At 37.5% G+C, this 16,779-nt stretch overlaps 1 protein-coding gene across 11 annotated transcripts in view; it reads right to left on the reverse strand.

Annotated features, from left to right (window-relative positions):
• The window catches only part of LMO7 (LIM domain 7), a 195,581-nt gene that overhangs the window by 118,109 nt on the left and 60,693 nt on the right, over nucleotides 1-16,779 (reverse strand). For all 11 annotated transcript variants that reach the window (XM_057307993.1, XM_057307987.1, XM_057307974.1 and 8 more), the window contains one exon: nucleotides 8,255-8,325. In XM_057307993.1, coding sequence (XP_057163976.1) covers nucleotides 8,255-8,325 — 71 coding nt within the window. The remainder of the gene's footprint in view (nucleotides 1-8,254; nucleotides 8,326-16,779) is intronic.

A 16,779-nucleotide genomic window follows, 5' to 3' on the forward strand; every position in this document is an offset into this window, starting at 1 on the left:
CTCAACACAAGGATGTTCTCTCATTCCAAACATCTCCTAGCACTTAGAGGTGTACCTGGTATGTAGGTGCTTCAAAAATATTTGCAAAAGCCCGCTAACTTTTAATACAGAAATTTTTCTGTGATTCAAAACCTCTATCTCCTTTATAGAAAAAAAATTTAGAAAAATGTTACCTTTTCACTTCACTCAAATGTGAGAAATGGTTTTATGGCTTTTCCCAACAAGGACACCTCCCCTCTGTTAGGTTTTCTGTTGTCAGACAAGTCAAACCTTGATGTTGTCTCTCTTAATTACCAAATGTTGACCAAGAGAATAAACTCTCTATCAGATATATTAATTTGGACGGGTTATCTTAAGTAAATTCCTTACCAAGATTTTTCATTAATTACCCCCATTTAAATGCATAAGCTATAATATCTCTAAAATAAAAACCACTCTGAGTAGTTAGGGATCACATTTCCTTAGGTAAAGTAAGAAGCATATATAATATAAAATTTTAAAGTTTGGGGTGTCTGGGTGTCTCAATCAGTTAAGCATCCAACTCTTGATTTCGGCTCAGGTCATGATCTCTGGGTTGTGAGATCAAGTCCCACCCAGCTCCGTGCTGGGTGTGGAGCCTGCCTAAGATCTGCTCTCTCCCTCCCCCTCCTCTCCTCCCCCCTTCTCTAAAAAAAAATTTAAAGTTTAAAAGAATTCAATATAAACATTTATGGTCACCTTAATATTTTCAAAGACTGGTAGTAAAATTAATATAAGTTTGATTTCTAGAATTCCTGTGGTAATTTTGAATACTGCTGAGTTAGAATACAACACAAATAGTTAACAATAAGGGCTAAGATGGGAAAGTGTGCAAGAGCAACAAGTCAGTATCAATATATGTGATAATTATAGTTTTATTATGATAGGACTCTCTTATCTAGCCTCACTGTTAGGCCCGAAGCATCCTGAAGTGAGTTGCACAAAGCTTGAGTGGTCTGATGGCGGACTCCTTAGGACATTTCCCAATACCACATCAACAGCAGAATGTGTCTAGCATTTGCTGTCCTGGTTCGACTGTTTACTATTAAGTAACGTCTCTAAATTCCTCTCCACCCCTTCATGCAAATGAGAGTGATATGTTGTTCTCTTATAGACAGACTTGGGTTCACTCCAATTTTCACCACTGTGAAAATGCTTCTGATGTAGGTCTGTATGCATATCTTCATCCCTGCCCCTTACAATTTCCTATACTCTATTTCTAGAAATAAAATCAGCAGCATCAAGGTCTTGATAGTTGTCTGGAAAGGAATTTGGCAATGCGAATCAATTTACTTTTGCACCAGCAGGCAGCATTTGTGTGCCCACCTCATGGCGGGCTAGATGGGTAGCACCTTCCTTCTGCGCCTCCACTCCACACGGCACGACCTTCCACAGAGCGGCTGCCTTTCTAACCACCGCTCTTAAGGGATGTATAAGATCTCACCGATTTTATCCATCACATTATAGACATTTGTTTTTGATATTTTCCACTATGAAGAAGCTTTATACATATTTCCCCCACTTTGTAGTCTTTTTTTATTCCCAAAAGGGAAGATTATTGGGAAAAGTGCTGTAATGTTTGTGGTAAGTTAATATGTTTATATTAATTAAAAAACTAGCATACAATTACATGACAGGTATTGTCACATTGTTTTTCAGAGCTGTACCAGCTTGTATTTAATGGTCATTTTGAGTATATGACATTTTGCCATAATATGCCATCATTTTGTAACATTTCGAATTATTTACCACTTTCAATTTAAAAAGAGTATCTGGTTTTTGCATAATTATTTCTTACTAATGAAGGTGAAGATTTTACTGCTTATTTCCAGTAGTATTTCTTTATTTGTGAAGTATTTGGTCACATCCTTTGTTACTGAGGTTTTCAAATGTGTATCTCACCAGTTTATTTGAAATCTAGATAATGTTTAAGTCATTTTGCTTAACGTATTTTTCTCAGAATGTTGTCAGAATATCTATTTACATATAGATATAAATCTATTTTTTTTCTTTTTTTTTTTCCTTCTCCGTCAAAGCTTAGAACTTTAAACTCCCTCCAAAGATTTTAACTCTTCAATATTATTTTTTTAGCTTTGTATTATCTTCACCTAGGCTATTTGGTGGGCTTATAAATTCATTCTTAGCCAATTATCCCAATACAATGAACTGAGTGATTTCTCTCTTCTGCATATTTTCATATCTCCTTTATCAAAAATTCCTACACATAAGAATGTATTTTGGATCTTGTTCCTATATTAATATGCACATTTATAAAGCAATCCATAATTTTTAATTACTGTGCTTGGTCATGTTTGTCAAGTGTTCTAATGTTGGGACAAGCCCATTTCATAGAAATTTTTATTTTTAGAATTTTTCCTATTCTAACCTGCTTATTCTTCCATGTGAATGTTAAAACAATACTTATAAAGACAAGCCTGACTAGATTCAATATGAGTATTGGATTAAAATTATAAATCGATTGACATCAATTACCCTATATAGAAATATATCTTATTTCATATCTTAAATTTTACAGCTTACCATTACATTTTCGACATCCGAGATAAAAGTCTCACACGTTTCTCTAAAGAAAACAGTGTTTTAAACCTTGTTACTATTGCTTTTAACCCCTTGGATCTCATCCAATTTTCTGACTGGTGATTGTTAGTATATAAAAAATTCTAAAGATTAAGTCTCTCAGATAAGGCAATTACTCTATTTTAACTGATGTGATACCATTATATATTTGTTCTTTTTACAATATTCATTTAACTTACTTCTCAATACACTGACCATATTACCATATTTTGATTACTTCACAGCCAACACATTGTGTTCCATGTGTCTACCTGAACCCCTTTATTACATGAAAACTGACATCAGTAATAACTTGTTGATCAACTTTAATAAAATTGCTCCTATCTCATACATCTAGCATACATATTACATACTTTTATTTTTAGTAGACCATCATTCTCATTCCTGTCTCAGAGGTCCTATCAGTGAAATGCTGTATGTTCTCCTCTTAGTAGTTTATATTTAGGGCAGGAAAGCCCTGTAGATGATATGTGCAGGTTTATGAAACAGGATGGAAGCCACAATACAAAATACCTTCTGCAAAATTTGCAATGAGTCTCTACAATGCGACTACTGTAACAGAAGTGAACTTTTAAACTGATGTTTGCTAAGCTAGCCTTCAAATTAATAAACTGTTTCTTAAATGATGTTTTGTTATAGGTAGATATCAAATTACAGGGAAAAACTGACTATGCATCTTAAAAACAGAACATACAGACTGGCAACCACAAAATGCGAACATAAAGAGAAAGCAGTTTAAAATCTGAAAGTTGTCCTTTAATGAACTTGAACACTTGCATCTTCCTTTGTGTACGACCGAGTTGTCAAATAGTATGGAAACTCCAAAGTTTATAGTACTTTAAGTGAAGAAAAATCTTCTTTTTTAAGATTTTATTTATTTATTTATTTATTTATTTATTTATTTGAGAGAGAGCAAGTGCATACAAGCAGGGGGAGAGGGAGAGAATACTAGTCAGACACTGCGCTGAGCAGAGCCCACTGCAGAGCTCTATCTCATGACCATGAAATCATGACCTGAACCAAAACCAAAAGTCAGATGTTCAACCGAATGAGCCACCCAGGCGCCCCAGAAAAACCGTTTTTATTACTTATATTGCAAATGGCTATAATACAGATGGGGATCAATGGATGGTGTTGGCGTGCCAGAGAGATGTATGGAAATAAGTGTCCTCCTCAGGAAATTCTAAACCAGAAAGAACTCTAAGAAAAAGTCTTCATTAAAGAAGGAAGGCCCTCTGGGCTTCACATGGAACACGGCAAAGAAGCCCAAGGACCCACCGGTATCACCACCACTCGATGTGTGAAGTCTCTAAATCTAACAAAAGACAGAGCTCTCTTGCATGAATGAGAAGTGACAAAGTTCTTTACTTTGTCCTGTCTTAAAACAATCACCCAAGGATCCCATAGGAAATTAACAGGAGTTTTTTAAAATAATTTTTCTCCTTGTATTGAATGCATCTTTAACAAAACATTATGTTTTGTTTATGTAGACAGCATAGTGGTCACATGGCATAACAAATTAAAACAGGATTTCTCAAACCAAATGGGTGAACATCTTGATTCACTCTTTCCAAGCTGTGAGCCATGGGAAAGAAGGCATCGTAACAGTGTGAGAAGAGTTTTCTCAATAATTTGAGCCAAGTTCAAAAAGACATAAACTTCTGAGACGTGGCTCATATGTAAATTTCTGAGGCATGGCTGGCTGACATGGGACAGAGCAAAGCCTGGCAATATTCCAGAGATGGGAAGTGTAGACTGACTAACCAGAGACACACCCAATAAAATTATCTTCAAACATATCTTCTTACTTCATAAGGTGAATAAAGAATGTTTTCATTTTAGTATTTCTAAGATCGCTATCATAAGATGAGTAACTGTGAAATTACTAACTCCTATCACTAGCTAGGTATGCCTCAACTAAATATGTTTAGAGAAGAGACATACTTTTGCTAGAACCACAGAGTGAGAGAGATTTAGATATTTAGGTGGTAGCAAACCTCATATTTTTAAAAAATATATAGTAAGGTCCTCATGAACACTAATAAACACTGCACACAGGGGACTGATTAATGAATACTATCAATAATTAACAAGGAGCTGAAGTCACCTTACAGACTCTTGTCAATCCTTTTACTAATTGGAAAAAAACCCAAATTAGATTTTGTTCCCATCTCACTGTTTAGGAAAGCCAAGAGAGATTACATGTCTAAGGTTTACAGGGAAAGAATTACTGTACCAGACTTTGACCAGCAGAGTATTCCTTAGCCCTCAACTTAATTAGATCTGAGTCAGTCAAACTAAATGATACTCAGAGGATTAACAAAAGATACCCACTTTAATAGTCAATCAGATTAAAAGACAATAAAGGCACATTATCCTCGTTATGCGGGTATGTATCTTGTCTAAAACCTCAGCGCAGAGTTTATACCCGATTTAGACTATCTGAAATGTCAGAACACTGCCAGTTGGGTGGAGGCTATAATAAGCTCACTTCCTCTAACTCTTAACTTTGATATTTCAGAATGCCAGCTCAAAAAGGATAAACTACGACTAATGGATAAACGACTGCTACAATTAGGTAAAATAATAAGAAAACGCTTTAATGATGGTAATGAACCAGGATGCCTAGATCTTGTTAATGGGCAACAAGCAGACCCTGTATTTCACAAGAATCCATTTTCCTGGCCATGAACCAAGCAGAAGTCAGCCTTTTCCTGTAAGAAAATGAATTCGGAGTTTTAAAATATCCTAATCATATTTCAGCTGAAACTTGAGATCTCTTATGGGTAAAATATTCTCAAAGACAGACGGCTTGCTACATTTACCATGAATTCAAGAGTCAGGACTTTTAATACCAGACTCTGAGGGGCGGATTGTGCTGTCCGCGTAAGCACTGGAACTCAGGTGGTGGTGATCGAGCAGTGAAGTCTGCTTAATCATTTCACAGGCCAACCAGCTAGGCTGTCTGCACCACAGATTAGACCGAACAGTTACCTAGGCTTTTTCCCCCAACATCACAGCTTTTAGATTAGTATGTTTCATTAACCAGTGGCCACATACACTGTGATTTATAATTAAGCAAAAAAATTTTTTTAAACAAACATCACACAGGGCTTTGATGCCCCTCAGTAAACTACAACTGCCAATTAGCAGAGCTTAGTACTTACTTATGCTACTTTTGGAAAACATTCATTTAAAGAATACTGGGTACCAAACATACTGATTAGACTTAATCTGGTAATGCACAAAACCCCCGATTGGTATTATTCCAGCTAGGAAACAATCTAAGAATGAGCTTTTGGAAATTGTGAATTAAAGTGACTTTCGTTAAACCAATATATCTCTAAACATGCATCCAAATGTTTGCTGTGAAGGTAGAACTTATGTCTGTAATCTAACAGTACTGCTTGTAATCAAAACAGTTTTTCGTCGACTCTGAATATCTTCACTGGTAACAATAAGCTCCTTCTCTCAGGTTGGGTATGGTTTTTACAAATCACCTCAAATCATTCAGAGACCAGGCTGCTGCATACGTTGCATTTTAAATTAAAAACAAAACAAAAACCTAAGTGTCACGCAAGTATGGTTAATGATCTTGTTATGGAGGCAATGGATCCCTAAAAATGATGTAAGTGACAGTTCCTACTGGCAGTATATATCCACAAAGTGACTTCCTTAAAAAGATCACCTATTTGAGCTATATGCTCTCACATGTCTACAAACAACTCAGTGCTTCGTAGGCACACTTCCTACCTAAGGCTTATCCTGACTTGCGGAGCTTACAGTGGAGAAAGTCATTTCTCTGCAAACCTCTAAATAGTCCATACAGCTAAGGTAGGTTTCAGATCACATGAATTTTTCTAACCATCATTCCCCCCTCCATCTTCCAAATGCATTAGGACACATTTAAATTCGACAGTTTTCAAATTAATATAAAGTAATTTCCTAACTTTGACCAATTAGACTGACCACACGGTCTACTAGAATTATTTTAAATGTATTGGCAATGGACTTCTAAATATACATCAGAAGAGGACAAGAAACTCCCCTTCAACTTTACTTGTGGCCCTTCTTCAGGTGCTGCTCTGCTATGTATTGGGTAGAACCACATGAAATTGACATTTCTGTAGGTCACAGAGGGTTGAATATCAATAACTTCACAAGATTCAATTTAATAACATTGCTCTAAGACAAAAAAGTTTGAACATCTACCAACAGAGCTAATGAGATAGAGGTTGTTATCTACATGGCCATCTTCCTAACAACAACTTACATTTATGCAAAGATTGTTAATATAAACCTTAATATAGATAGATAGATAGATAGATAGATAGATAGATAGATAGATAATTATGGAATTTTGCAACCCTGTAAGTGAGATCAGATATGCTGATCTCTACTTCATGGATGAGAAATTAAGGCTCAGATGCTAGGTCAATTGTTCAAATGTCCAAAAGTAATAGGGCAAAGAATCAAACCTAAGCCCTTTGACTCCTGATCTTTGCTGAAACAACCTTCCTTTAAAAGGATAATCAAAAATCGGGGCGCCTGGGTGGCACAGGGGTTAAGCGTCTGCCTTCGGCTCAGGGCATGATCCCGGTGTTGTGGGATCGAGCCCCACATCAGGCTCCTCCGCTATGAGCCTGCTTCTTCCTCTCCCACTCCCCCGCTTGTGTTCCCTCTCTCGCTGGCTGTCTCTATCTCTGTCAAATAAATAAATAAAATCTTTAAAAAAAAAAAAAAGGATAATAAAAAATCATCTAAATATAAACACATACACTCCTAATGCTTACTTGTGGACAGATTCCATAAATACCTATGTGATAACTGTCTAGATTGGAATCCTTAAGCCCTTTCAAAAATGTGGGTTCATACTCAAGGACATTCTTATAATTTATTTGCTCACTTCTGCAACCTGCATCCTCACCTTGGACTTCACCTTTACATCCCACAGGCCTGGCTCCGCCTCCACTCCCAAAGGTCACATACCTGGCAAACTGCACTATGCATCCACTGGGGGACAAAATAGTGGAATAGACACATGATGTAGGTCTCATACCATCAATCATGCCACCAGACGAGTTTACTTATGATGACCAAAACCTGGGATATGATTTTCAATAATATATTAATTGAATGAATGGCCCATGGGCCATTGACTCAAATGACTGTGGCAATGTAATGACTCCACTTAGAGCTTAAAAGAAAAATTTGCTACTGCCTCAATATGTTCTACAAGCATCGCTATTTACTGATGAAGAAAAAAGTTTTATATTAACTTCTAAACCAGGCAATTCCGTATGTTAGAATATTCAGAGGGAGAGCTGGTGCAATGTAATAAGGCTTTCTCCTCAACCACCCACCCCTACTGGCCCATTAAACAATAACAGAATCTTTCTTGTTTACTAATTTAAAATAATATACATTTCACCAATGCTATCTTTCGATGCAGAGACTGATAACCCTGTCCTACTGCCTGGTACTGTAGGGGTGTCAATTTGCAGAGATCAAATCTCACTTGTTAGCAAGAAAACAGATCTGTGACTACGGTGGCCATGGAGGGGGGAGTGAAGGCAACTCACAACACACATACACACCTTTGCTTTTGAATTATTTTTTCACTGCTTTAAATACTTACTCACACAACAGAACACCATTCTCTAGAGAAGCTCGAAAATCCTTTGTTTCAAAATTCTTCTCTGTTACTGCCTGAAAAACAGATTTGCGTATTAATTTTCTCTTAATCAGGGTTAGTACACAAGTCAAATTTCGCATTAGATTAACTAATATGCATCTAACGTTATCCTTGAAGGATGTGAATATATCAACAAAAGTTGTCCCATATAGGAAGTTACAAGTGGTTCTATGTTACAGAGACAGAGATTAACCATTTTAGTATGAACAGAAAAAAAAAAACCACGATGAGAGTTTTCTGTAATGGAACCATTTTATGGGTAATCGACAAAAGTTAGAAGCTACATTTCCAACATCTTTTCTATAAAAATCCTATGGGCAATCTAGCCTACCAAGAGTAAATAAAAACAGATTAAGATATAAACTTGAAATATCAACTCTTGATGCACATCATCAATTTCAATTCCATCCTTCAATTCCTCAAGTTTGATGACAAAGCTAAATTGCAGAGGGCATGAGTCTCCTTAAATGGATTCATGAAATGGCCCAGATTTGTGTAATGAGCTATATTTACTGAAACATCCTAGAGAGGGGGCTATGAAATCCTGATGGAGAGAGACAAAAAACAAAGCATGAAGACGGTGCATACTTTAAACAGACAATTCCCCACTTAAGGCTATAACATATGAACAGACCACCTACAGTTACCACAACCACTGTTTCTTAGTGAAACCACTGGAAAAATATCTGCAGATCCTGTCTCTCGAGGGTGGAGTAGCTGGGAGGAAAGGGGATGACAGGGTAGCAGAGAAAATGGAGTGGCTCATGGATTATCCCAGGTAACCAGGTGCTCATGGTCTGTGCAGCACAACTCTCTTGAATTTTCCCCTCAAGACAAGCACTGTGGGGCGCCTGGGTCAGTCAGTTAAGGGTCGACTCTTGATTTCAGCTCAGGTCATGATCTCAGAGTCCTGGGATCAAGCCCTGTGTCAGACTCCATGCTAAGTGGGGAGTCTGATTGAGGATTCTCTCTCTCCCACTGCCTACCTGTCCCCAGTCATGCTCTCTCTCTCTCAAAAATAAATAAATGTTTAAAAAGAAAAAAAGATGAGCATTGATCCCATCTAGTGATAACACAGTAACATCTCATATCTGGGAACTTCTATCCAAGCCAAAAAGGCATGAAAAAGTCCCAGGAATATCCAAAACAGATGTCAAAGTCCATTCTCTCTAGTCATAGGACAGCCCCCTCAGAGCCCCCAATACTTAATTATTCACCACTGACACAATCTGGTGATTAAGTTCCCACGTTAACCCAGATTAGAAGCAGTGAGTTAGAAGAAAGAAGAGTGGTACCTACTCACATGGAGAGCAGTGAAGAGTGACAGTCAATGGCCCTGGATGGGGCCAATCAAGAGGGCAGGGCAGCAAATGGCAACACGGAAAGAGAAAGGGCTCACGTCAGACAAAAGTATATTCATATCCCACTTTCATTACCTAAGAGCTGTGTGACCTTAAGCAAGTTAAATAACCTCTCTGAACCCATCTACTCATCTGAACAAGGGAAGTACCACCTACTTATTAGCTTGCAATGGCCAAGATGCTATGCAATCAAATACCTGAGGGTAGCTAACAACTGTAGAGCTTAACCTCATTACAGGCACTGACCTTCAAGTTAGCATTCTGAAAACAAACTCTGATAATTAACCCTCAAAGGAACACCTCTGCACCATAGATAAAGCCGGGTTACATTCCAAATATTAAGTAGAAATAATGAAATTTACAGAGATATTCAGAAAACCCAAGTATCCAGAATGGTTTATTTCTCCAAAGAGGCTACAGAAAGGCAAAAATCATAGTATGTAGATTTTGGACCACCCCCATCCATGTCAAAATATTAATGTACTCCTGTGTGTGTGTGTGTGTGTGTGTATACATATTCTTGTATTTAATACATATATATTAATCTAAAGAGTGATAAAATTAAAATGATACAAAAATCTAAATAAATCTAAATAATGATATAAAATGAGACTCCTTTTATACTGTATTTATAAAGAAGACAATATAAAAGCTGAACAAAGATTTTTAAATAGTCCATATTTTAAGAACATGGGAATCTGGCAAATTCTGTACATCACTGAAGATATTATAAAACGATACCACCTTTCTAGAATACAATTTGTGATATGTGTTCAAAGTCTTAAATTTGCATACTCTGAAGCACACCATGTGCAGATCCAGGAATTTATACTAAGACAACAGGACAAGAACGCAAAGACATGACGCAAGAATTGTTTCACAGTGTTATGTGTAATAGCAACAATTATAAACATCCTGAATGCCCAATAAGAAATTGGTTCAACTATGATACAACCATAAAACAAAAAGCTACATGAAATTTAAACTGGTGTCATAAAAGTAGTTTACTTGTAAAGAATACTTAATGTAGGGGCACCTGGGTGGCTCAGTCGGTCAAACGTCTGGCTCTGGCTCAGATCATGATCCCAGGGTCCTCGGATGGAGCCCCGAGTGGAGCCCCACATCAGGGCTCCCTGCTCAGCGGAGAGCCTGCTTCTCCTTCTCCCTCTGCTGCTCTCCCTGCTTGTGCTCTCTCGCTCTCTCTCTCTCAAATAAATAAAATCTTTAAAAAATAAGAAAACTTAACGTATTATTAAGTAATTTATGGAATACATGAAGTATACCAATTACTATAACTCTACAGTAGGTATTATATAAATAAAAATGGAATATATTAACAGTAATTGTTTCTAAGTGGTAGAATTATACCTTATTTAAATATATTTTTGCTTATAATCTGCAACAACCACAGGTGTTTCTTGTGCAATAGATATACAAATTAACATTTAAAAAAATTCAAAAATGCCAGAAACCATCAGATTTGAGTCAATTTCCTGTATCTCCCACATTTAAAGGATAAAGGAAATTTTTATGCTGTGTAATTTTTCTCATTATCTATGAAATCCACATAATCCTTAAATTTAATAATCCTTCATTTCCCCCCTTTTGCTAGTGAGAAGATTAAGGCTCAGTAAGTTTAACTTTCTAGAAAGTTACAGAACCATCCACATGCAACCGACACCAAAAACCTACAGCATTTTACACGCACTCAGTAAGAGAGTATCCCAACTGCTTCACACACTAAATGTTTCTAAACTAAAAAAGTTGTCTTCAATCTGTATGTAGAATTTTTAAAATCTAAATTAGTATATTAGACCATGCAATATGTCTTCTAAAATAATCCTCCACTGTTCTGGGTATAAAAAGTAACTTGGTAAATTAAAAATGTTCCAACAACTTTTTTACAATGTTCCTGGACAAAAGAAAATCTGTGTCTTAATACATAATGATTGTGTGTGTGTGTGTGTGTGTGTGTGTGTGTAAAAGAGACAGAGAGAAAGAGTGAATACGGCACTCTATTAATAAAATGAAAAACTAACTTTAAGTGGGTTAAGAGTTTCCCTGGACATTTTCATGTACAAAATGCTCATACTGTAATGTTAGCTAACTCAAGCTCAATAACTCAAAACATCTAATTACTGTAAAGTAAAAATTTTTAATTAGCACATTATATAACCATGTAAACATAAACTCATCTAAGACCCATCCTAAGGAACTAAAACAAAAAAGTTTTTCCCAGAGTTTTAAATCAAAAAAAGAAAGCATAAATTTATTTATTTTTAAATATTTTATTTATTTGAGAGAGACAGAGAGGGAGAGCAAGGGGGGTAGAGAGAGAGAATCTCAGGCTGACTCCACACTGAGCACAAGGCCCAACTCGGGGCTCCATCTCACAACCCTGAGATCATGACCTGAACCAAAACCAAGAGTTGCACGCTCAACCGACTGAGCCACTCAGGTGCCCCCTAGAAAGCATAAATTAACAGCAGGGATTTTCGGTCTGCAGTGGCTACCTGGGCCACATTCACTAAGAAACCTACAACAGGGCATGTAGCATTGCCACGTGAGGTCATGTCAGTCTCCAGAGCCCCTGCTATTTCCTACCTGTAACTCTGGAGAAGCCCGCTTAACTTCTTAGCGTTCTGATCTGTGCGTGGAGATACGAAGTACCTACCTCACAGGGTTACTGAGAATTAAATGAGATAAAGTATATGAGGCACTCCCCAACTTGCCTGACTCCGGAGGAGCACTGAAAAATGTCAGCTAGTGTAATTAGCTGGTACTATCCATCTATAGAATGAAGATAAAAAGTTTCATCTTATCAAACAAAAATCTGTTTTGCCAGATATAACATCCTTTAATTAAAGGAAGAAACTGATTCACTGCATTATAAAAATGCACGAGACTATTTTCTGTATCCTGGAAAGTGTAAAAATTATAGAGCTCTGTAAAGGACCTCAAAATATAGTGAAAGCAGTTTGTTCAAAAAAAAAAAAATTAAATCATACTTTAAAATATAAACCCATCCTCATTTTAAAAAGAATTCAGTGTGCTGAAAGAAATCCCAGACTCTTGAAAGAACAAACTGCCTAGGAGTTCTAACAATTACTATTGCGTTCAATAATTTTGAACCTTACTCATTAGCAAGTTATTTGAGGTGTGATACATTTTACGTAATGAGGTGTGATTCATAGGAACTAAATACATAAAGACTATGTGTTTCCCTCTTAAGTTATCAGAAGTCAACACAAACAAGAGTCATAATCACTGTGTAGTCAAACAGCCACACCTTGCCTTCTATAAAAACTTGGCTTTTCCCTATTTTGTGCCCCTTTCCATGTTTCCTTCATGCAGTTAAAGAAAACCTCAACCTCAACTAACCTGAGAGGAACATCAGACAAAAAGACCTGGGGTTGAATCCTGGACCCATCTCACTCCATACACTTTTGACAAGCCACTGCTCAGTCCCCTAACTAAAACAAAACAAAAACAAAAACCCCCAGGTATTTGCCTTATCTACTTCACAGTACACAGATGATATGTAAAAATAGTTGACTCCCCTAAAAAAACAAACAAAAATCAACTACACCCAAGAGGAAAGGCCAGTGTCTCTTCCAGCCCTGTGTCCTGTGTGCTGACTGGCTCTGCTACTGGAAACACCCTAACAAGCGACAGGACCCAACGTGAGGCTCTGGGGTGAGAAGCTTCCCCCAGAGTTAATTAGTCTCTCCGAGTATTCAGGGTGGAGCGGCAGGCCCAAAACATACTCCCCACAAACACTGCTGTCAAACCTGTCTCACCACCTGTAGCCTCCAGAGAAGCCCATGATAGGAAGTTTTCAAAGGGCATTATTTTGAGGAAGAAAATCATCAGCTAAGTATGCAAGTTCACAAATTCCCCAAAAGCCATTTCTTTGGCTCTGAGATGAATTATTTTAATAAACAAATGGGAGTTACCTTCATACCCTCTACTGCTTTGTTTATGGTTTTATTTTAATCCTCTGGCTGGATGAGATTTCCCACCAATATAAGCAACACGTTTCTCTAACGTTGCATCTCTCCATTCCAATTCTGACCACATAATCCGCATGACTTAAATCCCAAACATTCTGGGAACTTCTCAAAGACCACTTCATACCAGACTGGTTATCAGCAAAACACCCACTAGTGCAAGTCAGCAGACACTCATCTTGTTTAAATTTTTCAATTCCTTTTAAGCAGCCACGTAAAAGATGTTTAGAATCCAAAAAGCACTCTCGATCATATTTTTGTGTCAAATCACAGTATAAAAACACAGTGCCCGTTTGAGATTGTTTTGAGAGAGAGAAAGTGATGTTTGCAACAAAAACTAGGCTATGAGCTTCAGCTGGTCTCACAACGGATTCCAAATTAAGTTACAATCTCCCTGATCAACTACTAGGTCATGTTTATGATACATACATATGATCGCCATCATGCCAATCACATCAACCTAAGTATTGCAAGAAAACCCAACGAAACAAAAATCAAGGAATATTCACCAGCAGAAGCCACTGTGGAACACAGGACCCACATCACGCAACACTTCACGAAAGACGGCTCGGCCTTAACTTTTCCATTCTGGGAGATGACTGAGTGTTTGCCTTTGAATGAGGGGGATCTTATAGGGCGTTGTTTCCACAGTTGGAAGCCCCAGGCCGGCACACATCAAGGAGCTGCCATGCTTTTCAGTCAATCTCTAAAGCTGTCAAAGAATTTAAAACACCTCTCTCTCCTTTCTTCCATTAAAATTCATTTTGGGGATGACAGGAAGGGTCAGTCAGTGAAGCATCCTACTCTTGATTTTGGCTTAGGTCATGATTTCAGGGTCGTGGGATTGGGCCCACGTCAGTCTCGATGCTAGGTGTGGAGCCTACTTGAGATTCACTCTCCCTCTCCCTTAACCCCTCCCCCACTCTCTCTCCAACCCTCTCCAAAAAAATTTTTTTTTCGTTTTTGAAGCAACCACCATATGATCCCCATAACGCCACAATACAGGTCCATTTTTTATATTCCATGAGTTGTTCTGTTATTACTTATGATACAGTAACTTTGACTGAGCTTTTGATCACACATGCCAGAAAGTTATAAACACAGGGACATTAGGTAAAAACTAAACATAATTTAAACAGAACAAATGTCTGCGTCTTAGCTCCTTTCCTTGAGTAAAATTATTGAAAAGGTTATTCACAATGTTAGAGAAGCTGGTTCTTCCCAAAAAGATGGGCTCTGTTCTTTTTAAACTACCCTCCTACTGTGTCCCAAATAAAAAGGAACTTGAAGACAGAGAAGCTGAGATGGGAGGTTCACACTCCTTCCTTGTGTAACTAAGTCTCTGATCTTCTCCGCTATGAATCAGGTACCCAAATTATGAAAGTCAACACTTACTCTGCTTACTATGTGCACAATCTCCCTTAATCCCACAGCAACCGTATGTGGTAGGGTCTCTTACCCCATTTTTCCATGAGAAAACTGAGTTACAGTATGGTTGCTTGAGGTGAGATCGAGATCAGTAAGTAGCTCCCTACCTAACAGGCAGTGAGTATCCGGTAAGAGGGTCTATCATAGCATGGAGTCAACTCTACAATGTAATTAGGAACCTATGCCCTGGCCATGCCAGTCTACACTGCATACTCTCAAGGACGCAACTGTCTTGCCCATCTTCTCATTGGTTGAAATACAACTTACACGTACTAGTCACTCATGTTAAATTTACTTATTACTCTTTCCATGAATATTTACGCTATGAATATTTTAAGCAAAGAACAAGACCAAAACGAAACAAAACAACTCAAACCGATGGTTTCATTTCAGGTGGGGCAGGAGGTGATGGGGAGTATGTTTTAGAGGAAGAACCTGCCTCAGTTCCTGAAATCGCTTTATTAAAGTAGCCTTCTACTGCATAAAAATGAGTCCATTTTAGTTTTGTCAATAGTTTAGGAACAAACACGAGAGTCCAATCCATGGAAGCATATCACTGTAGTGATACGCCTTTTCAGAAGGGAATATTCTTGGACGAAATGTTCCAAGTTGAGAGCTTGTTACCACTATGGATTTGCTACCTGAAATTTCTTCCAGGCTAAACGACATCTTGGAATTTAACTTCCCCATTTAAATTAACTTTCTTAATTTTATCTAAGATACTAAGAAGGTACCCAGTTATTCATTCATTCAAAACTCATGTAATGACAATTACTATGCACATATTTGACATGGTGCTTGGCACAAGGAATTTAAAAAGTAAGATGAAGCAATTCTTGGAAATTCCTCTTTAAAAGTCTAACCCTGTTTTGAAATGTGTAGTCAAAATGGTATTTTAAGACTGGGCATCTCTTTAAAATGTGGTTAACCCTCTGAATTACAGCATGTTCTTGGTTAACTTATATTGTATAGTCAGCAAATAACATTGCTCTAAGCAACCTAATTCTCAAGTCACTGGCCTCTTTGAAGATTTGGCACCATACTACATAATATCCTGGACTATACAAGGACTGTTTTTGCCAATGCTAATATCACTTGATAACAAATCCAAAGCCAGCTTTTCGTCTTCTAAAATAGCGACAATGAGAATTGCACAGATCCCTGAATTCTAAATGGAATCCAAAAGTCTCATAATGGTCAAAAATCTAAACATGTTTCCTGCCCCACTGCCCCCTTAAATCCTCAGTCTCAGTGGCTCATGTAAGTTACACCTCCCACTTCGCCTTCTCTTGGGAAAGACTCCCAGGTCCTCATAAAGCCAGGAAGAGCAAAATGTGAAGCTCCCAACTGAATCCCCAGATAATTAAAAGCCAACTGTCTTTATAAACACTCAAAATTCTCGATCATCATTAGGCCAAATGTCAGCTACACTCAGATTTAAGGGTGCCAAAAAAAAAAAAAAGAATGAGTTTAAACATAATTTCTGCTTCAGAAGTGGCCATTTCCCTACACAATTACCAACTTTTAGTGTACAGACCCAAACTATTTTGGCTAAAACATAATCATTTACAAGCCAAAAATGAACAACTGGAAAGAACTAAATAAAACCGAGGAAAGAGGAAGATTCTCTCCAGGGCTGACAATTTAGGTGGCAGGTTTCATCTAGATA

The sequence above is a fragment of the Ursus arctos genome, unplaced genomic scaffold, assembly GCF_023065955.2.
Source record: "Ursus arctos isolate Adak ecotype North America unplaced genomic scaffold, UrsArc2.0 scaffold_10, whole genome shotgun sequence".
Classification (NCBI taxonomy): Eukaryota; Metazoa; Chordata; class Mammalia; order Carnivora; family Ursidae; genus Ursus; species Ursus arctos.